The sequence below is a fragment of the Odontesthes bonariensis genome, chromosome 6 (assembly GCF_027942865.1).
Source record: "Odontesthes bonariensis isolate fOdoBon6 chromosome 6, fOdoBon6.hap1, whole genome shotgun sequence".
Classification (NCBI taxonomy): domain Eukaryota; kingdom Metazoa; phylum Chordata; class Actinopteri; order Atheriniformes; family Atherinopsidae; genus Odontesthes; species Odontesthes bonariensis.
Genome location: NC_134511.1, coordinates 31,252,202 through 31,277,734, shown reverse-complemented (window position 1 = coordinate 31,277,734; position 25,533 = coordinate 31,252,202). Strand labels below are relative to the sequence as shown.

Genomic DNA, 25,533 nt, shown 5'->3' with positions numbered 1-25,533 from the left:
CCACACACATATTATAATTACCCGATGACAGAAATATGACTGTTTGAAAGTTAGGAATTATGCATAATAATTTCAATATCCTCATTCCATTGTTCATTGCAATAATGACACATTTTGGCACACTATCTACTAAAAACCAAGCTCACAGGTGGTAAAATGTGTCTGTTAGAATGGACAATCCCCCCTAACACGAGTTAGTGCAGATAAATCCATTGTAATGCAAAAACTTTGACTTGTTAATGTTACCAACAATGCTAATGTATCACAGAAAGTTACACATGAACAAGAACAGGTCATTTTATGCTACAGTGACCCTACACATGATTAAGTGGTGTTTGACATACATCCTGATGTACAGCTAGCATTAACAACCCCAGTCCTTCCCAAAGTACCCGACATGTGCAATGCACTTGAACTTGTTTCCCCCAAATCCACCTTTGAAATGCAGAGGCAGTTGATTTTCACTACCTTCAACAGGTAAACTACCTGTATGTATGTAGAGTTGTTAGCCGTGTGTGTGGCTGTAGCTTAGCAGATGTCAGCTTGCTACAGCGTTGAAGTCATCTGCTTTATTACAAACGCTGCAATGCTTTTGTGGTGCTTTGTTGTGTTTCTGATTTATAAAGGAACGAAATGTACTGAGAAAATGTGAATGTAAAGCATGCTATCGCTACTTTAAACTTTGGGATTGTTTCTGTAACACTGCAAGGAAAGATGATCTGTGTTTTTCTTTTATGGCGAAAAAAAAGACAGTTTCCAAGAGAGAATACGTCGTAGCAATTTCACAAAATGCTGACATAGTTTATGGCTAACTTTATAGACTTGAGTGGATTATAGTGAGGATTCATTGGAAATATCAGTGCCAGTTATGACCTGCAGCCTCAGGTCTTCTCTCTAAGCTGGAAAAATGAAAAAAGCTTAAAATGTCGGATATAGCTTTGCATATGTTTTATATCACCTTCAACAAATAAACTAGGTAAATACCACCTCAGCTGCGCAACAACACATGATATATTACCTTGTGTCATTTAATTGACAAAAGTAAGCAGTGTGTGAAAAAGTAGATACACCTCATAATTCAAATGCTTGAAAAACACCTTCAGCACCAAAAGTTGAAGTAATCACTTACTTTATCATGTTATCAGTCTCTGACATGGTTGTGGAGGAATTTTGGCCCACTCTTCTTTCCAATGTTGCTTCAGTTCATTGAGGTTTGCAGCATTGGTTTGTGCACAGCTCTCTTAAGGTCCCACCACAGCATTTCAGTCAGGCTGAGGTCTGGACTTTGACTGGACCATTGCAACACCTTGATTCTTTTCTTTTTCAGACATTCTGTTGTGGATTTGCTGCTGTGTTTGGAATCATTGTCCTGTTGATGAGCCAGTTTCAGCCAAGCTTTAGCTGTCAGACAGATGGCCTCACATTTGACTCTTGAATACTTTGGTATACAGAGGAGTTCATCTAAGATGCAATCATTACGCTTACATGTGCAATTAAGTCGAGCTACAGTTAGAGTTCAATCTGAATGTTTGATTAAACCACTGTAGCGTTACCGGGGCAATCATATATATCAAATATAAGGATTTATCTTAAACCTCGAATTAAGGGCACCACCTACCGTTATCTTAACTTTACGTTACAGTCAGGTAGGAAAACTGTTGGAATATTACGATCCTGGTATGTTAAATTAATAATCAGTCTCATATCTCGCTACTTTCGTGAAGTTCTCGTTTGGTTGGACAGACATTACGTAAAGAAAGCATACGACACAATCTGTGAGTATAACATATATATATATATATATATATATATATATATATATATATATATATATATGAACTGTTTATTAAAATGATATGACCAAAACATGAGCCTTTAAAACAAACAGGAGATGCATTGAATATGGGTGATTATATAAAACACTTAGTGAATGGAAAATAAAATATGGGGAATGGGGAGATACTGGATGTATTCAAATAGTTTAGGTTGGCTGACTATTTGACGCTAAATACTGACATTTCGGATTAATGTATCATTCTGTGAAAGCCTCGAGACATCCATCAAACCCACTTTAAGGTGAAAACGGGTCGGTCTTACTGTGCTGAAGTTCTGCTTAGTCAGCTCGGAACACGGCAGCGGCCACGCGGGGTCCGAGGGGATTTCTCTTCCGCTCTCTGGGCCTTCCTGGTTGTGGTGGCTGACTTTAGCGGACTAATCAGTTGCTTCTTTCACTGGGAAACGGGAACGATGGTGCCGAGGGCTGTGGTTAGATGATCGAATCTTCCGAGTGTCAGTGGGTCCGTTGCTTCTCTGATGAAGTGAACTTAAGTTCACAGAAGATTAATAAAAGGTTGCTTGGAGTTGGCTTTCTGGGTAGGAAAACTTCATTCTGTTCTTATCTTTGTTCGGGTCTTTCTTTCTCGTCTCCGGGGTCTCACTGGGTTCTGGAGGGTTTCCTCCGGTCGTCCGCTGCATCGTTATCCTCACGTCCTTCCGCTCTCTCCTGAGATTATGGGAAAACTCCCAAACTCTGGTGAGCTCTTCTCTTCTGCTCAAACCATCTCCAAAACTCTCTGAGCAGCTGTTCTCTGCTCAAATCTCCTTCTGAAACTCTGGGTTGGAACTCTTCTGGAACAAGTGGCATGAAGCCAGAAACAAGACGCCTGAAGCGAGAGCCAGAAAACGAGAGAACGAGAGAGAGCGAGAGAGCTGTGTTTTTCGCGGGCTCCGGGTTTTGACTCTCGGAGGCGGGGCGTGACGTAAGCTTACACTATTCTTTCAGCCAATGATATGCCTGAACTGTAGTGAGTGTCTGCCTGGGTGTCTGTGTAAGATGATCTGTGCTATAAGGGGATTTCTGAATGAGAAACTCTGTCTCATAGAACATTTGTCTCGGTGATTCTGAAAACACCACATCTTGTTAAGATATGCAGATTAAAGATATAACATAGACTTGCAATATAAAGACATCAAAATAACACACAACGTAATTGATGATTATGACTTTCAAAATTCAGATGAATATCTATGAAATCGTGACATATGAATAGTGAACCACACAATGTTAATTTTCTGTGTTAACAATGGGGATACCAAACAAATACCAAATAGATACCGAAGGGACATCGTTAGAAGTTAATAGTTGCATATATCTTGTCCATTTTACTGAGTCCTCTGGGATTTAAATGTTAAACTAATCAACACTGCAGACCACTAGGGGGCAATGTGGTTCCATCAGGCAGGTTGGGCATTTTCCACCAAAATCAGTTCTTTGTCAATATTTAAAGGGACACTATGTAATTTCTTCCCCCATCTAGTGGTGCAATTTTATTTTGCAAAGTTGAATGAATTTGCTCTCTAGCGCCTCACGTTTTCAAATGTGCGCTGCAACTTCTTGAACTACGGCAAGCGGAATGTGTCAAGATTCAAGAAGCTATAGCTTCAGACTCAAGGTCCATACAAACAAAAAGAAATCAAGACACACAGTACAAAGGATTACATAACACACATACAACAACACTATGAATACAGATGACAGATAACATGTCAGATAACATAACATCTCCTTTGGTGTGCAAGCAATGCAATTAGTCATATTCCGGGAGTTACCGGAAGTGACGTCGACGCAGCGTTAACATTAGCCTGCGTTAGCAATAGGAGCATTAGCAGCGGTAAATAAACTCCCGGTAAACTTACAAACTTTCTAATGCCTCGTTTTGTGAGTTAAGAGCCTATGTGTACTACGGCAGAAGTTTGGTAACAATCAATGCATTATTAGTGGGATCATTTACGAGATAAAATCTATTTAGCATTTATTTTATTTTTTTTTTAAACTTTATTAGTAAATCAACAAAATAACAGTTTACAAATGTGAGCATAACGCCAAAAAGAAGATATCCAGGGGGAGCATAGGAATAATAATAAAAAGAAGAAGATGATGCACTTACAAAAAGAAAGCTAATGAACACAAAGACATATGTGCCAAGGAATAAAATCTATTTAGCATTAGCGGCTGTAATAAGCCATTTGGCGGAAATGACGTCACAATGACGTCATTTCTGCTTGTAGGCCTGGTGGGGAAATCGCGATTCGAAGTGCTTTATGTCCCTCTCGGCACTTCGTCGTTTTTCATAGACCGGAAGGACATGGCAGCCTCCATAGAGCTTACCTGCTCTATGTAGATACAGACAAGTTATTCTTCACTCAGGAGGATAAGTGAGATTTTTGACAGAGATCATTTTACACCAATGAGGACTAACTTATGAATGAATATGTTGATTTGAGCTAATAAATGACTTAATTTATTACATAGTGTCCCTTTTAGCCAGAATCGTACAAATTGTCTCTATATGCGTCTTGTGATCAAGCTGGAAACCTGAAAGAAATTGTATACGGTTATCAAACACATTTAATATAGTTTTAAGATTCGACTAAAAGTGAGTCTTAGTGAAGTCTTCTCAGTTCGTATGTAGCCATCTGGTCTCTTTCTCTGGGGGAAGAGGGTGTTAACATGTCAATTCGATTCATGGTGAAGATAAGATAGTGAGGTCTCCAACATCTCCAACAGAAAGGTCCTTTGTTCATTCGAGTTTTCCAATTTTTATGGCAAGTGTCTGTTGCTTATTTTTCACTCCCAAAAGCTCTTAAGAGGGTAGAAGGTTAACGTAAATTAGGCAGTTTCTGTCTCTTTTTCCTTTGTGGAAAGAAAATGAAGATCTGGTTTATATCCACATACGTAAACATCCCCCACAGGAATGTTGGTTTTGTCAAAGTTTGAAAACTCTTAATCCACACGGCACTGTGACTGCTACACCACCATCTTTGCCCTAGTAAATGTACAAGAAGATAGAACTTTGGAACATATACATAGTGCCAGGGCCCATTTGAGTCTAGCTGAGTGTATACATGTGGGAGTGACCCCAAACCACATCATCTGGGTGTGTTAGTTCGGTTTTCAATTTTGTATGATTTTGGGCAAACATGTTTACATGCATGTTTAAAGTCTGGTTTTGGTTTGACAAGCACAATATATATTTTTGAGGTGTCATGACAAGCATTGTTGCTGCAAGGTACCCAGGTCCTGTGACTGCAGAACAAGCCCGAATCATCATCCCTCCACCACCGTGCTTGACAGCTGGTATGAGGTGTTTGTGCTGATATGCTGTATTTGGTTTTCTCCAAACGTGCTGCTGTGCATTATGACCAAACATCTCCACTTTGGTCTGGTCTGTCCAAAGGACATTGTGCCAGAAGTCTTGTGGTTCAGATGTTACTTTACAAACCTTTTTATAACCCTTCCCAGATTGATGGGCAGCAAAAAAAAAAAACTTCTGTTTTTATTGTTCATACTTGATGATCCATTAATTTGATTAGCAGCACTTGGCTGCTACTCACCTTCTTAATTCCAGTGGAAACAGTAGGGATGTACTTATTTTTTCCCCACACTGCTTCTGCAATCTAGTTTAGTTATTGTCAAATAATGACATGGTGTATTGTGCCACACTTCCTTTAACTGAGGTTATATTTACCCAGTTTCAAGACCTCGTAATACCCTGACTATGTCCTGCAGATACCTAAAACCATAAATCTGAAAGAGTGTAATTTTTAACAGGACTTATTATTTTGGTTTACCGTTCTTCATATTGTTGACATAAAAAACACTTTGGAGCTACATCTAACTGATATTAAATTCAACAAATATTTACAAAACATGTACTGCCGTTCTTGTTTACTGCACCAAACACTTGAAAGCATGCTGGAATCCAAAAGCAAAACCCTTGTGCTCCTTTTTGTTTAGAAGTGCTTTAATTATATCTGTTACTATTTAAAAAGAATAAATACATAAAACATATTAATTCTGCCACAAAGTCAGAAGCTGAAGAGAATGTAGTTAGGATAGAAGCAAACGTGCAAGAGATGTGATCCAGCCCAGCAAAGATGTATCACTTATATCATTTAAAGCCAATTTAAAATACAAACTTTTAATCCAGAGTATATTTTGTACAGATGCATCTCAAAGATCAGGCCTCTGTGGGGTCCAGACCCTCCTTTTGCAGGACTTTTTGTTCTTCTTAAATGAATGTGGCACTGATCAGACACCTTATCGATGACACTGCACCTCAAACATTTGAGCTTTATGTTAAAGTGGTGATAAAATGGGATTGTCGTGTTTAAATCGTTGTTGCTAAGCAGTCACTAGTGTGGTGTAATGTGTATGCCTTTCCAGGTTGTGCCTTTGTGAACATGTACAGTGGTTGTATTTTAGCAGAACACTGAGGATGCCTATTTCATCATTGATTTATTGAGTTATTAGGCAATTAAGTTGAATGGTTACACACTTATTTCTGTCTGTACCATTACAATGTGGGTGCTTAAGCGTGCTTACTCCAGTGTTGTGGACAAAGGATGTTTCTAGCACAGTGGGCTGTAGTTTTGTTCTTACCGTTAGATTTCTGTGAATGTATTACTGGTGTCAGAAGAAAGGGTTTCATGTAATTTCTTATAGTGAGTCAGTGCTACCTGATGACAACTCAGGAAACATGTTTAAGTCTTCGTGTGCTGTAGCTCTTTGTGTTTTTGTGTGGTGTAACTTGCAGTTCTGTTTGTATGTGTTCAACCAACATGCCATTTATATCAAGGTTGGGTGTTTTTATCTGTATTTCAATGCTGAAGCCATGTCTTTGTTCATTTTGAATGGATATTTTAGTTTTGTTGCTTTGATGAGAACAGCATTCAATGGAAGAACTTGTACGTTCATCCTCAAATAAACAATGAAAGATCACAATCATTCAATTTTTTTTTTCAGGCATTTGTAACAAGTCCGGTTCCCTTTTTTGTAATTAATGTAATTCAAAATGAGCAAACATATAATCTTTTTAAGATTCAGCGTTCGATGCATTGTCTTTCTACAAATTTAAATCATATATGTTGTTTATATGATTTACTAATTATTATTTTATTTTTTACACGATGCAGTAGCCTCTTTTTACACAGGGTTTACCAGCAGCTCAAAATGGAAGCTAAAGCCTTTCTCTTATTTGTTCTCAATTAATATTAATTCCAACATGTGAAAAGTTGAGACCACTGACTAATGCATCCAATAGTGGATCAGTAAAGGCCGACAAATTCAGTGATTGGACCTCATGGTTATATGTGACAATCACCAGCCAGCAGATGCATTTCTGATCAACTGACCATCCAGCCTTCTTTGCAAACATGGCAGACACTTTCACATGTGAATAAAATGTTCAAAGGGGAAAATTGTATCTGAATAATGTGTTTTGTGATTGTTTTTGGTTCACTGCCACCCTTGTGACCTTTTTCATAAGGTAGATCATGTGCCTGCTTGCTATTCAGCTGAAACACTGATGCATGACGCTGCATTTGCTTGTGGGTGTTGCTGAGGGACAGCTGTGAAGGTACAGTATGAGTGACTGTGGCTGGAAGTTGTGGCAGCAGGTACTCTAAACTGTAAACTATTTATACTTGTCTCAGCTTTGGTGTATTCCTGTAAATGCATATATAAATTGTTAATGTAATGTGAGCAGTAGCCTACACTTTGTTCCTGGTTAATGTATTCATTATCTGTGCTGATTTGTATGCCTGTTTTCCTTTTTATGTGTGATGGCTACCAAATAAATAATTCACTCAAAGGCCTTTCTGCTTGTATTTGGAATAATTTCACATAATTGGAAGTCCTGTCCCTTCTTTTTGAACAAACATCCACAGTGCATCGCTCAGGTTCATTAAAAGACCTCTTGCAGAGCTTCATCAAAGCTCTCCGAGAGGTTCTTTAACATTTTCACATATGCTCGTGATGTCTTGAGACTCACAGAATTAAGACTATCTTCGGATTATAATGAAATGTTTATAGAATGGATACCAGGTTCTCAACTGATTGTGACTAAAATCAGCTGTTGATTTTAGTCACAATGCAGTGATTGGTTAGATACTACTGCATGGAAATACAAGTTAATGCTTGAGGTTGGTTGTAATGCTTGTAAGAAGAAACCAATGGCAGGTTAGCAGTGTAGCTTTTGCCAAAAAAAACAGAGGAATATAACCATCAATTGTTTCCATTTTGTACAGTACAGTAGTTATTGCGCAAAAGTCTTGACAAACAACATAATTTCTTTATATTACACAATTCAATCCATTTTCTTTAGTTCCATCCATGAGGAATGTCAAAGATAACTCAGTTTGACAGACATAAAAAAAGCTGATTCCCAAAGAGCTTTTAGCTTAAAGCTGCCGTCGGCAGGTTTTCAAAATTCCGAGTCTAAAGTCGGAAAATTCAAACTGATGAAACTTTCAGGTCCCTCCCCCAACCTCTACCAAGCTCCAAACCGCCCCCCAAACCCGTCCCCCTCTGTGGACAAGGTTGTGCACGTGAGTTCACACCAGTGTGAGCGCACACAAGCTGGGGCAGACTCACGCTCAGCAGCGTGTGCACAAGCTGTGATTGACAGGTAGGATTCCTCCACCCTAACTTGATTGGTTAAAAAACAGCCGGGAGCGCTCGATTTTTGCAAGCACGATTACAGGCTTTAGAGGGAGCTACAGAATTCAGGATTTTTCCTAAACAGCCTATTTAATATTCTACTTCCAGAATCCCATGACAGTTCAAGCTAATATGACTAAAAAAAAAGTTGCCGACGGCAGCTTTAAAACCTGTGCAGTGTCCTTAAAAAAAACAAAAAAAAAAACAGTACTTTTTGTTGATCCATCTACTGTTGGCCCAAGCCTCATCAGAAATAGTCTCCATGGCTGTCAAGAAGCCATTCTTAAGGAGTGGAAACAGGGAGAAAAGGCTGAGGTTTGCCAAATTACACAAGAAATGGACTGAAAATCAGTGGCAACAAATCTTATGAATCCTCCCCAGAGCCCGGACCTCAACATTACTGAAGCAGTGTGGGATCATCTTGACAGAGAACGGAACAAAAGGCAGCCAACATCCAAAGAAGAGCTTTGGGATGTCCTTCAAGAAGCCTGGAGAACTATTCCTGAAGACTACTTAAAGAAATGACAGAAAGCTTGTCTAAGAAGGTTCAGGCTGTGTTGAAAATAAAGGTGCTCAGACCAAATACTGACTTTCAAGCTGGTCAGAATTGTACTTACCGATTTGGGCTCATAAACTGTATTTAATTTCTGTTTACACATTTCAATAGTCACTGCACTTATTTCCCATTTTCCTATCAATACATGAAGAAATGAGGGGTGGCTCAGGACTTTAGTACAGTAAAAACAGACTTTGTTTTGTCACCTGCAGGAAAAAGAAAGATTTGTTGGGACTGTCTATTAAATACTTTAAAAGAAGTTCTGTTATTAATGTGGACAAATAGGAGGGAACAATGGGAGATATTAGAATTCAGGAAATAATCGGGGACCACGCACTGACGGCTGCCTGGCCCATTGACTAACTCCTTTTGTCTCGAAATAAAGCAAAAAAATAAATAAATAAATAAATAAATAAACAGTCCTCAGACCTCATCTGAGTTCACAGACAAGCAGTGCATCACGGTAACGAGACTGGTGGAGATTCATCTGGGAGGAATCTCAGGGATTTACACGCCATTCGTTTTTCTTGGATGGCATGTACCATTCAAATGCCTGCAGGTTCATTATAGAGGTCTGTGGAGTGGATATGAGTTAGAAAAAGCAAAGTGCAGTAACACTAATTAGGCTGCATATTATGCAAATGCAGTGTTGAGTGCTGTTGGCGAAACACTCATCTTTCATACATGTCAGATGAAGCTGGGTCAAATGTCCACTCGTATACTTAATGCATCCTCTATGGAACACCGCAAAGCTTTTTCTTCTGCCTCACTTTATAGTTTTGTGATGCTTAGGAATGCCTGTTAAAGTGGAACTCCGGGGCATTTGAAGCGCATTTCCATTGCTAGAGGTTGTCAAATACTGATAGTAGGACACAGACAGGTGCAAATCTGCGCTCCCTGTGTGGAGATCGCGCTGTTCGCTCAGCCTGTCATGCGAGGCTAATACGTGGTGGCTAAGGGGCAAATTCTAAACCTTCCATGTAAAACAACAACTTGCACACTGCAGAAACGTCACACCACTTTATAAACCATCCGACAATAAAGTCACAAGCCTTACCATCAAAACCATATGCATGGTTCTCACATTACTGGCATGGGGACGTTACAAAACAACTTTATAAACAGCATGTAACTCACCGGGTAGTTGTACGCTCGCGCATGTGAAAGCCCAAAAGAGTCGATGGACGATAATCCCATATACAAAACAATTATCTTCTCTAGAAAAACTGTGTTCAAGTATTTAAAACATTAAAACAATATTACTGGGTATGTATTTTTGTAATGTTTTAAATACTTGAACGCAGTTTTTCTAGAGAAGATAATTGTTTTGTATATGGGATTATCGTCCATCGACTCTTTTGGGCTTTCACATGCGTGAGTGTACAACTAACCGGTGAGTGACATGCTGTTTCTAAAGTTGTTTTGTAACGTCCCCATGCCAGTAATGTGAGAACCATGCATATGGTTTTGATGGTAAGGCTTGTGACTTTATTGTCGGATGGTTTATAAAGTGGTGTGACGTTTCTGCTGTGTGCAAGTTGTTGTTTTACATGGAAGGTTTAGAATTTGCCCCTTAGCCACCACGTATTAGCCTCGCATGACAGGGTGTGCGAACAGCGCGATCTCCACACAGGGAGCGCAGATTTGCACCTCTCTGTGTCCTACTATCAGTATTTGACAACCTCTAGCAATGGGATTGCGCTTCAAATGCCCCGGAGTTCCACTTTAATGCAGTCTACCAGCAGGTGAAACTGCAGTCAACACGGTCATGGGATAATCATGCTTTTTGTTTAATTACACACGCTGATGGTGATTGGGTTCCTTTAACAAAACAAGCAAGGCAACAGTCTCACAATGAACATGTGCTCTGCCTCAGCCGTCAGTGAAAGGCTGAAATATTTGGCTGACATTACCAGGGCGTTGCAGAACTCTCTGAAATGGACTACATGTCCACCTCTCTGTTTCCTTAACACAATGCAGCATAGAATATTTTAGTGCCGATTCATTCAATTCAACACAAACAGGAACGACATTCAATAAAATAATAAAGAAAGCGAGCTGCAAGAAGGAATCCATTCTTTAAATCTCATGCAGGGAGGAAAAACAAGGGTCTTCAGTCTCTCCTCAGGCTCTTTAAATAAAAATCTGTTCGATTACGAGGTAGTGCCACATAACAAACTTAACCTTTGGTTGCATTACAGTTTTTTTCTTTTCCCTTCTTTTCTTTTTTTCTTTTCTATTGCATTTGACAGATGATAAAGAACACTTCCTGTTGTCGGACGGGAGCTTGTTGAGCTGATCGGGTATCACATCCCTGGGACCGGGTCCAACAGCTGAGGGATGGGTTTCAGCTGCTCAACAAAAGCCAAAACCCCTTCTTTGTCAGTAAGGTTTTCCTCCTCAGGCTCAGTGAGCACTCACACGAAGATACACAAGATACACAGATCCACTTAAACTTTAGAAGAGCAGGTTGCAGAAATAATGAGACGACAAAGCGTGGCTGTAATTAAGACAACAGAGGACTGTAAGTGGCTAATATTTGAGCAAAATCGTAGGTTTAAATCTGCATGCCGTCTGTTTAGATGCACTTTAAAGTTATTCAACTTTTAATTTCATACACAATAAGTGCATTTATATGGACTGAAACTACCATGGTCAGAAATGAATTCAAAAATCTATAAAAGTCTCTAAATAAATGCAACAAAAATAAACTTAAAAATAAATGTCACATTTCAATTTTTTAGCTGTACCCTTTTAACTTTTGTGTTTTACTTCAAACTTAAAAGAAATTCTTACTGACTTATGACTATGGTCATGTTTTTATTTATGGATGTATCCATTTTTCCTTCTATTTATTTCCCCATGCACATTTCCCTGCCTCAGGTTTCACATTCCTGTACGCATTTCTGCTCTGTCTCACACAAATGAGAGGAGAGGGGGGCCGTTTTTCTGAGTGTGTCCAAGGTGGCCCGTTTCACAGCACAGCCACAGAGACCAGAAGTGGGGAAGGCTAACGGCGCTAGCAGCTAGCTTAACCTCGGATCAGAATGAAGGCCTAAGGGCAGTCAGTCAAGCAGCAAAGCTTTTTGTCCTAACTCCATTAAGAACACCTCTAAATTAAGCAGCTAAATCAGTGACTGAGAGAACGCAAGCTGTTTAAAGGTCCACTGGTCAAGCATGTTTTAAGTATCATACCCTGCTTGCCACTTCTGGATTCTGGCACCATTTTGTGAAATAAGATGATCAACCAACAGGTGAGAAGGTGGGCTCATGATATGCATAAAAGAATGTAAAAACAGCGACAGATGGAAATAAATAGGCTTATGGAAATAAAAAGGACAAATAAGTACAAACACATGCATACAAACAGAGAGAAAATATAAAGGTTAAAAGCGTCTGGATTAATTGAACAACTGAATTATTACATTATGGTAATTATTGCATGAATTCATTATTTAATTTTGTCGTATTAGCTGACACACTAATTCATATATTGAGACATTTTTATATTCTTGTATTCATTTCTCATGACAGCAGTTTCAGTCACACATTTAGAAAATTGTCTCAAGCCACATCAAAGTGAAATTAATTTAACTAAGAAAAGAAAAAGAACCCAAGGACCCATTCTGGTTCTCCAATTAAACGCTTGGTTTCCAAGGCAACAAACCTCCAGTTTGTTTTACTGTCACTGTAAAGCTTCGCTGTGGGCATATGGATTGAAATTAAGTTAAACTCATTGAGTCATTGACTTTTTAATGACTTTTTGAACACCGAGTTCTGGCCAAATAGATTGATTTTTGGTTCAGGTTACCAAACATTTAGGAGATTAAAAGATGTAATTATGTTATGATACATTTGACCATTAAAAGGCTAACATTTGATATATGTCTAAATCAACTTACCAGTCTGTAAGATAAAGGTCAACCGATTGATTTTCTTTATTGACAGTCTGACTTTTACTCAACATCAATCAAGAGCTTGCCATCTGCTTCTGTCAGGCATCAGAAGAGATGTAATAGTTCTGTGTAAAGACATGTTACGGATGGGTTAGGTCTCTTTCCTTTCTAGTTTTGTTTTGTTTGGAGCTGGTGGTGGACACGTGAGGTGCAGCTGTCACCATGGCAACTGTGACGTCACCTCCGGTCCGTGGGTTGGCGCAAGGTTTGATTACCTTATTTAGTTCACCTGGGAGACGGTGAATGGAAGATTGACACTCACTCGGAGAGACTGAACACCCGCTCCAGCTACCATAGACTCTCTCTTTTCCCCCACTTGAATTTGTGACTCGGTCACCATGCGTAAGCTGGTCCGCTCAGGAGAGCGGGGTGCGGGCTATCCGGACCGGGTTTGACGACGCCATCGACATCTGACCGGTGAGCTAAGCTGCACCTCTCCCTCACCTCTGTCCACCTGCCAGCTCTTTGTTTTCGTTTATTTTCATATCTTTAAGTTATGGAGTAACAGCTACAGGGTTTGTACCTGTGTCTGTTATCTCGCGTAACAGACATTTAAATGTTGTTTACAGCCCTTTGTGGTTTATGAACACAAAGAGCTGTGGAGCAGGTTATGTCTTCAGCCTGTTATATATGGCATATGAAGTGTGAAAAGAGAGCTACCTTCTCAACACTCACAACTCCGGACTTTTTCCAGCATTCCTTGCTAAGGCCAATTATCCCCTGTCATAGTGCTCCATTCTGATGTTTCAGGACTTCTAGTAGACACACGCAAACAACGAATAACAGCCATCAGTGCCAGGCCTTGCAGCTCTAAGCTCAAAAGCAAACAGAAAGCTAAATGAGACGGTGACAGTCTTTGTTTAATGACAGCAATACTGCACAGATTTTATCAGAAATTTCAACAAGATGAAATGTAGGTGTCATTTTGCATTTAAACATGCAAATATATTCTAAAAGAGAGGGAAAAAATGTATTTAACAAGCCCATCTTTATTCCCTCAACATCCCTGCAGCCTTTAACCCTGGAGTTGTGTTTGGATTTACTCCTCTTTCAGGTGGGCAATTAAGGATTTCTCATATGTCCAGTAAGATTTATAGCCCTGCACAAGCACTACACACACAGCATCTATTAAATTTAAATTTGATTCCAGTCACTGTATATCCATCCCATTCTTCTTTCAACTAAGACACTATTTTTTGATGATTTTTAAAGATAAATTTGTAGGCAAGTTTTAAACTTTATTACTTAAAATTCTGCTTGTATTCGAAAATACCAAATATTTGCTGTAAAAAAACAAAAACATTTTGTTCCACTTTAAAATGAGATGGGACTTTTTGCAAGTTTGCAAAAGGATGCAGCTGCTGCATTCATACAGTACTTTAGTCATTTATTGTGAGGACTTTGTGACATTTAATCTTCAAATCTGCCTTTCTGAATAGGACTGAAACTGTGCAGAAAGTCTAAATAAAATGAGAAAGACTGGTAATGCCTGGTAAAGGACATTTTAGAGTGTTGAAGAGGAAAAAGAGCCCGACTGCTCTTAACAGTCACATTTCATGGAACGTGCAACTTCTTTATCACATTTAGCTGAACTGTCATGACTGAACTTCGTTCACCGCTCACGCCTTAAAATACAGACACCAAACACACGTCCACATTTTTATCAATTCACACACAAAATAAGTCAATACAACATTATCATGGCTAACAGGACTAACCTCAGATATGCGTGTACAGTATGTAACAGTTTACGGTGACCCGGTACAGGTCAGTCAGTCACAGTAACTCTGCTTCTGTGTTGGGGATTCAGAGTTGCCCTTCGTTATTGACCCTACAGGCCACAGCTGTGATCAGTGCCGCTCCTTTTCCGCTCCCATCCTCTGACTTCAGGAACGTCACATGACACTGTGGAGCCAAATCCTGCAGGGTTTCTTGCATGATGCTGGAGAAACTTTAGGATAAGGAGAAGCAAAGAGAATCAAACCAATAAATAAGAAACTGTTGGGGAACAGTTGCTGAAGTTAATTCCAACGACTCTGTTGTAAAAACCCAAATTAACATTCCTCTCTGAAAGGTCCAGACACTGGTCTTGTTTACATACGTTGTTAAAGTTACACAGTGGTAAAAATGGTCCCAAGATGAGAAAATATTTTTCAGAAAATAGTAAAATGTCTCTTTCTAATGTTTTCTATAAATAATCATGAATACGATACTTATTTTATGAGATTTGAAAATAGTTCATTTATGTTTTTATTTCCAGTTTACGCAGCATCCCAACTTTTTTTGGAATTGGGTTTGTAAAATATTGATAAATATGATCTTGTGACAAAAAAAAAAAAAAAAAAAGTTGAACAAACATCATCATGGACTTTACTTATATTCCTGCGTGTTTAGGACAGATATACGGGAGCAAAAACATAAGTAGTACAACTGCTTCTTACTGAGGGTGTGTCTTGTAAAGGGTACCGTCCACTCCCACGGTGACAGAGAGCTGGTTCAGGTTGCGGTTCTGCCGTATCTTGTCCACCACAGCAGCTAAACCAGCTCCACAGAGCTGCGCAGCACGCCGCCCAACAACCCCACACACCTCCTTCACCAGAACGCTGTCGTCACACGTGGAGCCGGTGAGGCCCAGGTGCTGCAGGATCGAGCGGATCTGACGCATGGCCAGGCGGTCTCTTTGGGATCAGAGAATTACATAGTCATGGATTAATACAGCTCGACATAACAACAAATTCTTAGAATTTATTTTGCTTGACCCTACTTCAGCTTTAAAGGCTTGATACACCTCAGAAGACTAGAAACACGACTCTAAAGGGGAAGTTTATGCTTTCTGTCTTAATACAGTAGTTCGTTTTCAACACACACAGTTACAAATGCTTCCAAAGTTTTTAGGTTTATGGTGAACAATAAACAGTAAGTGTAATACGCATTCAGGTTAAAATTCAATCTGCTGCACAAAACCTTTTTAGTGTTGCTTCAACTGTAAAGACTCTAGTCACACCAACGTCTTGTAAAAAGCACAAGCCGCCTGTAGAGCTCCACAAAACAGGACCTTTGCATAAATCACCTGAATTGTTTGTTTTCACGTCTCAATCAAAGCAAAAATTAATTAGGTGCTGGGGACAGATATGTAGCTAACTGAGTTCTATCCATTCAGGGATTCTCACCAGCTGACTTAAAGCTGCGGTCGGCAACTTTTTTTTAGTCATATTAGCTTGAACTGTAATGGGATTCTGGAAGTAGAATATTAAATAGGCTCTTTAGGAAAAATAACGAAATCTGTAGCTCCCTCTGAAGCCTGTAATCATGCTTGCAAAAATCGAGCGCTCCCGGCTGTTTTTAACCAATCAAGTTAGGGTGGAGGAATCCTACCTGTCAATCACAGCTTGTGCACACGCTGCTGAGCGTGAGTCTGCCCCAGCTTGTGTGCGCTCACACTGGTGTGAACTCACGTGCACAACCTCGTCCACAGAGGGGGAGGGGTTTGGGGGGCGATTCGGAGCTTGTTAGAGGTTGGGGGAGGGACCTGAAAGTTGTATCAGTTCGAATTTTCCGACTTTAGACTCGCAATTATGAAAACCTGCCGACTGCAGCTTTAATTACCAGCAAATCAGCTCTGTTAAATCAGCCTGAGGGTAAAACATGGAAGTCGAAGGCAGAGCCAGAAAGCTAAGGCCTAATTGTACACTAATAAACAGCATGAGGTACCATCGTGATAATAAAGTGACTGAACTTGGTGTATTTTGTATGGAGGAACCAGTCACTGAGTATATTAGACAAATTAGTTCTAATTTGCTGAACATGTCACATGCCAACGGGGCTAAGGAGGGTAACCATTTTGGTGGCACATGATACTAATGATCTGTCAAGTGCGCCTCACATTCAGCAGGTCTGTCTGAGAATGTTGATGAGAGCAGCAGTGCTTTTTCACCCCCTGCATTTGTGGTGCGCGTTGATAGATTGTGAATTCTCTACAGTATGACGTGCTGCCCGTGGGTCCTGTGAGGTCCGGCTCCATCACCCAATAACAACCTGATGGCTCATAGAGAGAGGGCTCAACTTTGAAACATCAATGACATTCATCAATGTTAGTTCGGTTCATGTTATTTTAACAATCTGAGTTACAAATAGTGACAAAGGATGGCCTCAATGCAAACAAGTGGAATTCTGATAATGACGACTTTTATTTGTGTTTGTTTTTATTTCTATGTAATTTAATTTCTCCTGTGGGATTGAGGCTGGATCATGCAGCTTCGTATGGCTTTGTTTAATGTTTGACCTACAGAGTCTCATGTTTGCATTGCTCACCTTTCAATCTGTGACAAAAACTTTGTCTCAAAGATGCCTCGGCTCTTCAGTCGCTCAGACATTTTGCCTCTGAACAGCAGGCCCTTGGTGGTGAAATCCACCAGCACATTCCTCACTATCTCTCCGAGGTACATGCCGCTGATCATCTTCTCATACCTTAAAAAAAACAAAAAAAAAACAACAAAAAGACTGAGAAAACTTTCAAACGCCACAAAAATGTAAAATTCACCGTTTACCATCTTTTGTCACACTATTCAATGCTATTCATCATGGACTCATTGAAACATTAAAAACATTGACAGATATCAGATATCACAGTTCTAAGAAAAATGAAGTCATCATGACGAGTAAAAACATCAGATGTAACCCCTGACGTGTCAAAGGCTGTAAACATGCATATAAGGGTTTTTAAATATCATTCAAGATACTTTTACTTCCACCATAGTCCTATTGAGTGTTTTAGAAAACAAGTCTTCATCAGAGTCAAACGGATTACGTCTTGGAAAGGTATAAATGTGAAAAAAAGCTTTAAAATCAAAGTTCTCATTCAGGCCTGAATAGCATGCGGCTCATAATTTCTGTATCCAGAAATCTTCCCTTAGAGTTTCCTATATCTATTCCAATAGAAAGGGTTATGTGATCAAACCCAGATTGAATATTTACGTTCTGCAAGTCTGTCCTGCAAATGTTGGTCAGTCCCATCAATGTGAAAAACTGTGCATGTTGGACATTAAAACCAATGAATGACTAAATACATTTTACAGCTCATGAGGGATCAATGATAAACTCTTTTTGAGATCTAATCTGATCAAAAAACCTGATCGGGACATCCCTATTTTGGACCCAGCCACATTTGTCATGTATTTAGCTGAAGATGACTAATTAATCCCATAGAATAGGGCAAAGTCTAAAAGTGATCACTGGTGGTTCAGAAAAAGAACTGCCATACAAAACTCAACCATATGCTGTCTGAACAGGACTGCTCCTATATCCCATTTCCTCAGAACATGGCATTTCTTCTGATTTGGCCTTAAACTACTTTTCCTGGTCATAAACTTGACATATTTGTTGGAACCGTCCACTAGGTATTTTATCTTTGAGTCACTTTGAGCCCAAAGGTTTTTCTGTCTGCTTGTTTTCTACCAAAGTATGTGTGTAAGATTCCCTGAATACTCTTAAAGATTGTTCGATCTACTGCAATCAAGAGTCAGCTTGATGTTTATATTTTCCACACCAAATAATGTGTTTAAAAAAATGTTTTTCCATATAGTTGAACACAAAATATTCCTCTCATTTAACTTGAAAAATAGGCCTGCGTACAAGAGACTATCATCTCTTGACTATCAGCCAAGTTGACAAGCATCTTTCTTTCAGAAATTTTTCCACTTCTGTGAATTTATGTCGTCCTTTGTCTTCTTCTCCCGGAGCATGCAGTCTGAACAGGGCTATACCAGTCAGCGTTAGCCTGCTGTAGTGTTTGTTACTGCACCTCAACACTGGAAACGTAGTGCTATGCATAGCCAAAAATGCACACTGTGTGCTGTGTACAAGCAAATCCTTTTGTCAGTTTACACACATCTCAAAAAAATAAAAAGACCATTCAGTCATAGTCAAGAAAAACCTTCAGAGGTATCTCACATTCTGGATGAACACAGGCTGAATAAGCCTTATTCATGCTCTGTGGTTGTGGAATGATTCAACATCCAAAGCAGCTAAAACTGCATCTGAGCCACTGTTTTCCCATTGCTTCATCATATTGAGCACTTCAGCGGTATTCTGGGCGCGCACAGCTTGAAAAGACAAAGATTGTTTAATGAAAATGTCAATTGAATTTGATAATGGTTCAATAAGACTGTCGCTGCCGAATACAACCAGAATTCCTGGGGGTTCTCAAAACATTTATGCATCTTTGGAAGTAAACAGAAGGACGACAGAAATTGCAGTTCATACATTTTCCTCAGCTTCTGTTAGCACCTCCTTTAAGTCTATTTTGAGAAACTCAGTTGGATTATGTGTCAGAGGTCGGTTAAACTGTTGTTTGGTTGACAAACGACCCTCTTTGATATACATTTTTGCCCTAAACAGCAGCAATGTCCCCACTTTCTGCTTTCAAAAGAACAGTTTCATTATATTTTGTTATCTTCTGGGCAAGCTTTCCACAAGGTTTAGGAGTGTGTTTATGGGAATATTTGACCATTCCTCCAGAAGTGCATCTGTGAGGTCAGACAGATGTTGGACAAGAAGACCTGGCTCCCTGTCTCCGCTATAATTCATCCCAAAGGTGTTCTATCAGGTTGAGGTCAGGACTCTGTGCAGGCCAGTCAAGTTCTTCCACACCAAACTGGCTCATCCATGTCTTTATGGACCTTGCTTTGTGCTCAGTCATGTTGGAACAGGAAACTGTTCCCACAAAGTTGGGGGCATGAAATTGTCCCAAATCTCTTGGTATGCTGAAGCATTCAGAGTTCCTTTCACTGAAACTAAGGGGCTGAGCCCAGCTCCTGAAAACCAAGCCCACACCATAATCTCCCTCTCTGCACAAAGACGTACTTAATGCAAGTGCTATAGTATGGCGTGTAAGCATGGCAAATACCTCTGTTTCCCAGGGTTGTTGGAGCACTCATCAACACTGCGGTCAAACTCTGTGCAAAAGTCATCCAGTTCTCCGTTGTCACCAAATGCTCCCCATTCCACGTTGACACACATACGACCCTCATTACCCTCCATTGTCTCGATGTTGTGCATCTCCTCCATGTAGCAGGCGTTGGTCCCTGTGCCTGAAATGAAAACAAGGGTGCTATCTGTACCTTCATCAAAGTAAAACATCTGTTTTTAACAGCCTCATCACAAAGTGAAACATATGCAAGCAGGGAAGGTGGAGCTTAGACTAGCTTACCTACAATGAGTCCCACCTCACATTTGGGGTCCTCGTAGCCACAGGTCATCATGGTCCCCACTGTGTCATTAACTACTGCCACAAAGTTTAGGTCAAACTCCTAAATGCAGAAACAAGAAATCAAATTAAATTGAGCCCAGCAGAGTAAGTTCTACAGTCAGATGATACTTGAGATGTGAGTGGAGCTAATCAATTAGCATTTTCTTAGATACTAAATCATTGGATGACAAAGAAGATGAGTTGGGGAGTCATGATTCAAGCCATATCAAAGCTGTGAGAAGTTTGTCATGGCAAAAAACTTTGAATCATAAAATTGACTGTTAGGGGACTTAAGGATTTAAAAACAGGAACGAGAATGAATACAGTTAAAGGTGTCCCACTGTGCCCTTTTTCTCTGAGGTCTTATTGAGATGTATGAGTCAAAATACATGTTGGTTTAAGCACAGTGCGTCTCGTCTTTGTATCTGTATTAGTATAAGACGGTAGAGATACTACATGCATACAGAAGGTGGGCCAAGAACGGACACTTGAGGGTCAGCTGACCTATCCACTAAAGCTACCAAAATTAGTGTATTGCATTCAAATACAAAAGGACTAAAACGAAATCTTTTCTTTTTTGTTTTCAAAAGCTACATTGAAAAAACAGGCCCCCAAAAAGAAACTATATGCAACAAGGTAAGACAAATGTGGCCACTGATACAAGTAAAATCTGCATAGTTATCTCAACTATATGAACATGGTGACAAAATGGCCACACGGGACTATAACTTTATCCATTTTTGACCGATGGGCTGTCTTGTGGGGTACCCATCTGAGTTGCTCTCAGCCCCCACAGATGGGTACTTTTTTCATTGCTGCCGGACAGATATCCATCCATCCATCCATCCATCATCTGCCGCTTGTCCGGGGATCGGGTCGCGGGGGCAGCAGCTTGAGCAGAGAAACCCAGACGTCCCTGTCCCCGGCCACTTCCTCCAGCTCTTCTGGGGGGACCCCGAGGCGTTCCCAGGCCAGCCGAGAAACAGTCTCTCCAACGTGTCCTGGGTCTTCCCCGGGGCCTCTTCCCAGTGGGACGGGCCCGGAACACCTCACCGGGGAGGCGTCCAGGAGGCATCCTAACCAGATGCCCGAGCCACCTCATCTGACTCCTCTCGATGCGGAGGAGCAGCGGTTCTACTCCGAGCCCCTCCCGGATGACTGAGATTCTCACCCTATCTCTAAGGGAGAGCCCAGACACCCTGCGGAGGAAACTCATTTCGGCCGCTTGTATTCGCGATCTTGTTCTTTGGGTCACTACCCACAGCTCGTGACCATAGGTGAGGGTAGGAACATAGGTTGACCGGTAAATCGAGAGCTTCGCCTTCTGGCTCAGCTCCTTCTTCACCACGACGGGCCGGTGCAGAGCCCGCATCACTGCAGACGCCGCACCAATCCGCCTGTCAATCTCCTGTTCCATTCGTCCCTCACTTGTGAACAAGACCCCGAGATACTTGAACTCCTCCACTTGGGGAAGGATCTCATTCCCGACCCGGAGAGAGCATTCCATCATTTTCCGGGTGAGGACCATGGTCTCAGATTTGGAGGTGCTGATTCTCATCCCAGCCGCTTCACACTCGGCTGCGAACCGCTCCAGTGAGAGCTGAAGGTCACGGCCCGACGACGCCAACAGAACCACATCGTCCGCAAAAAGCAGAGAGCCGATTCTGAGGTCGCCAAAACGGACCCCCTCAACGCCCTGGCTGCGCCTAGAAATTCTGTCCATAAAAATTATGAACAAAATCGGTGACAAAGGGCAGCCCTGACGGAGTCCAACCCTCACAGGAAACATGTCCGACTTACTGCCGGCAATGCGGACCAAACTCTGACACCGGTCATACAGAGACCGAACAGCCTATATCAAGGAGTCCGGCATTCCATACTCCCGGAGCAACCCCCACAAGAGTCCCCGAGGGACACGGTCGAACGCCTTCTCCAAGTCCACAAAACACATGTAGACCGGTTGGGCGAAGTCCCATGCACCCTCCAGGATCCTGCGGAGGGTATAGAGCTGGTCCACTTTTCCATGGCCAGGAAGAAAACCAACTCAACTCGGCTTCCTCATCGGAAGGCGTGTTGGTAGGATTGAGGAGGCCCTCGAAGTATTCCCCCCACCGACTCACGACGTCCCTAGTTGAGGTCAGCAGAGCCCCGCCCTCACCATACACGGTGTTGACGGTGCACCGCTTCCCCCCCCAAGCCGCCGGATGGTGGACCAGAAACTCCTCGAGGCCGTCCAGAAGTCGTTCTCCATGGCCTCCCCGAACTCCTCCCAAGCCCGAGTTTTTGCCTCAGCAACCGCCGAGGCCGCGTTCCGCTTGGCCTGTTGGTACCCATCAGCTGCTTCCAGAGTGCCACTGGCCAAAAAGGCCCAATAGGACTCCTTCTTCAGCTTGACAGCTTCCCTCACCACTGGCGTCCACCAGCGGGTTCGAGGGTTGCCACCACGACAGGCACCGACCACCTTACGGCCACAGCTCCGGTCGGCCGCCTCAACAATGGAGGCACGGAACATGGCCCATTCGGGCTCAATGTCCCGCACCTCCCCCGGGACATGGTTGAAGCTCTGCCGGAGGTGGGAGTTGAAACTCCTCCTTACAGGGGATTCCGCCAGCCGTTCCCAACAGACCCTCACAATACGTTTGGGCCTGCCAGGTCTGACCGGCTTCCTCCCCCACCAGCGGAGCCAACTCACCACCAGGTGGTGATCAGTTGACAGCTCCGCCCCTCTCTTCACCCGAGTGTCCATGACATACGGCCACAAGTCTGACGATACGACCACAAAGTCGATCATCGAGCTGCGGCCTAGGGTGTCCTGGTGCCAAGTCCACATATGGACACCCTTATGCCTGAACATGGTGTTCCTTATGGACAGTCCGTGACGAGCACAGAAGTCCAACAACAAAACACCACTCTGATTCAGATCGGGGGGGCCGTTCCTCCCAATCACGCCCCTCCAGGTCTCACTGTCATTGCCCACGTGAGCATTGAAGTCCCCCAGCAGGACGAGGGAGTCTCCCGGAGGAGCACTCTCCAGTGCCTCCTCCAGGGACTCCAAAAAGGGTGGGTACTCTGAACTGCTATTCGGTGCATAAGCACAAACAACAGTCAGGACCCGCCCCCCCACCCTAAGGCGGAGGGAGGCTACCCTCTCGTCTACTGGGGTAAACCCCAATGTACAGGCGCACAGCCGGGGGGCAATAAGTATGCCCACACCTGCTCTACGCCTCTCACCTCGGGCAACTCCAGAGTGGAAGAGAGTCCAACCCCTCTCTAGGAGGCTGGTTCAGATATACATTGCTCCAAAAAAGCTAAAATTGTGTAGGTTTCGGAGATGACACGACACGGTAATAAAATGCTGATTGGCTCTAATCTGCTTTGAGCTGAGATGATTAGACAAACAACTAGTTTCCTTATAAAGAAGAAAAAGTTGAAAAAAGACAAATGGCAATCACAGGTGAAAAGCACAGACAACAGCTGCTCTGAACAGTCAACTATTAAATGCCATAAACAAATAAACGACTGGATTAAACAAAGACAAAACAGAGGTAATTGTCTTTAGAGCCAAGAAGAATGGTTAAAGATCTGGGCTCAACTTCAGTTCAGTACATCTTACATCTTCTGGTACGTTAAGAACCTTCAAGACATCTCCAGTAATAAGGAACAGGTTTGCTTTGTGTCCCCAAAAGTTAGAAGGAAACATGGAAAAGCTGCTTTCAGTTTTTATGCACCACATATGTGCAACAAACTGCATTTCATTAATTGATTTAATCAAAATGAAAGACTTTTACTAACAAGTTTCACTGAACCACACCATTCTCTCTGTTTTACTTTTGTAAATTTATTTTTTAATGATTTAATGTTTTATTCATATTCATATTTTATGAAATTTGAATCACTTTTGTGTTAAATCTGTTCATACAGCACGTATGAACAGATTTGCATGGTCTTGCCTTAACACTTAGTTTCATCCACCACAAAGCAGATCTTTGACCACTTTGACTTCTCCAAACTAGAGAAAAGCTAAAGCACCAACACAACCAACTCCCCACTCAGATTCTTTCACATATTTCCTAAGTTGCAGCAAATTGCATATAGACAAGAGATCCTGGTAAAGAAGTTGGGCGGATGTAAGGAGTTCATTCTTTGGCTAAGACTAATATGTGGGGGTGGATCTGTACAGGCTTTTTGCTTTTGATTAACCTTTGATTGCCGGCTTTTTGCTGAAAAATGCCAGAAATCATCTTGTTAAAGCCATTGTCAATGTAAGCTCATAAAAATGCGGTTTCCCTTAAATGTGCCTCAAGACGAGCAGCTGGTGGCACTCCCCACTACACCCACATGTCATTAAGCCACAGCTGAAAAATGGAGCAAAACAAGATAATGGCATAAAGAAATGACAATTAAGCCTGAGATGATGGAAAAGAATGTCAAAACAGTGAAGAGGAAAAATGACATTTCAGCTTACTTTATCCAACTGTCTCCAGAAGCCTGGCACAGGAGAAATATTCAAATATAATGATAATCCAATGGAAACTGCGAAAAATCACACGACTGTGCTCTTACTTGAGAGCGGCAGACTATGACAGCAATCAAGAAGCCAAGCTTCAAATTTCATATCCTTCCCTGAAACAGCTGACTCTGTGGAAGGTTGTCATCACATAGGTTTACATAATTTTCTAAACCTGAATGTGAATGAGTGCTCATTGTTCAGAAATTACATGAAAACTGCCAGTGTCGTTGGTGTAGTCAGATTGTGCTGCTCTATATTTCAGTTTACATGTCTGTGCAAATGCAAAGTGTGCACATACTGTTCTATATATCCGTATATACATATATCTATCCATCTTTACCTACCTAATCATATATATATGTATATATATATATATATATATATATATATATATATGTATATATGTATATGTATATATATATATATATATATATATATATATATATATATATATATATGTATATGTATATGTATATATATATATATGTATATATATATATATATATATATGTATATATATATATATATATATATATATATATATATATATATATGTATATATATATATATATATATATATATATATATATATATATATATATGTGTGTGTGTGTGTGTGTTCTGACCTGTTTGCGTTGGACAGCCTCTTTAAGTAACGTCACAACATTTTTCCCCACACAGTCGCTGGCTTTGAAGCCTTTGGTCCACCTCAGAAGAACGCCCTGCACAAAAGACAACAGCGATTTGGAAAGGCAGTTTGTCATC

General features: G+C 41.1%; 1 protein-coding gene across 2 annotated transcripts in view; it reads right to left on the bottom strand.

The window, feature by feature from the left end:
- Positions 1-12,970: 12,970 nt before the first annotated feature.
- The window catches only part of hk2 (hexokinase 2), a 55,054-nt gene continuing 42,491 nt past the window's right edge, over positions 12,971-25,533 (bottom strand). For both annotated transcript variants that reach the window (XM_075468310.1, XM_075468311.1), the window contains 6 exons: positions 25,395-25,490; positions 20,220-20,319; positions 19,917-20,100; positions 17,324-17,479; positions 15,454-15,690; positions 12,971-14,963 (listed from right to left, as the gene is read on the bottom strand). In XM_075468310.1, the coding sequence (XP_075324425.1) occupies positions 14,819-14,963; positions 15,454-15,690; positions 17,324-17,479; positions 19,917-20,100; positions 20,220-20,319; positions 25,395-25,490 (918 nt within the window). In that variant the 3' untranslated portion in view covers positions 12,971-14,818. The remainder of the gene's footprint in view (positions 14,964-15,453; positions 15,691-17,323; positions 17,480-19,916; positions 20,101-20,219; positions 20,320-25,394; positions 25,491-25,533) is intronic.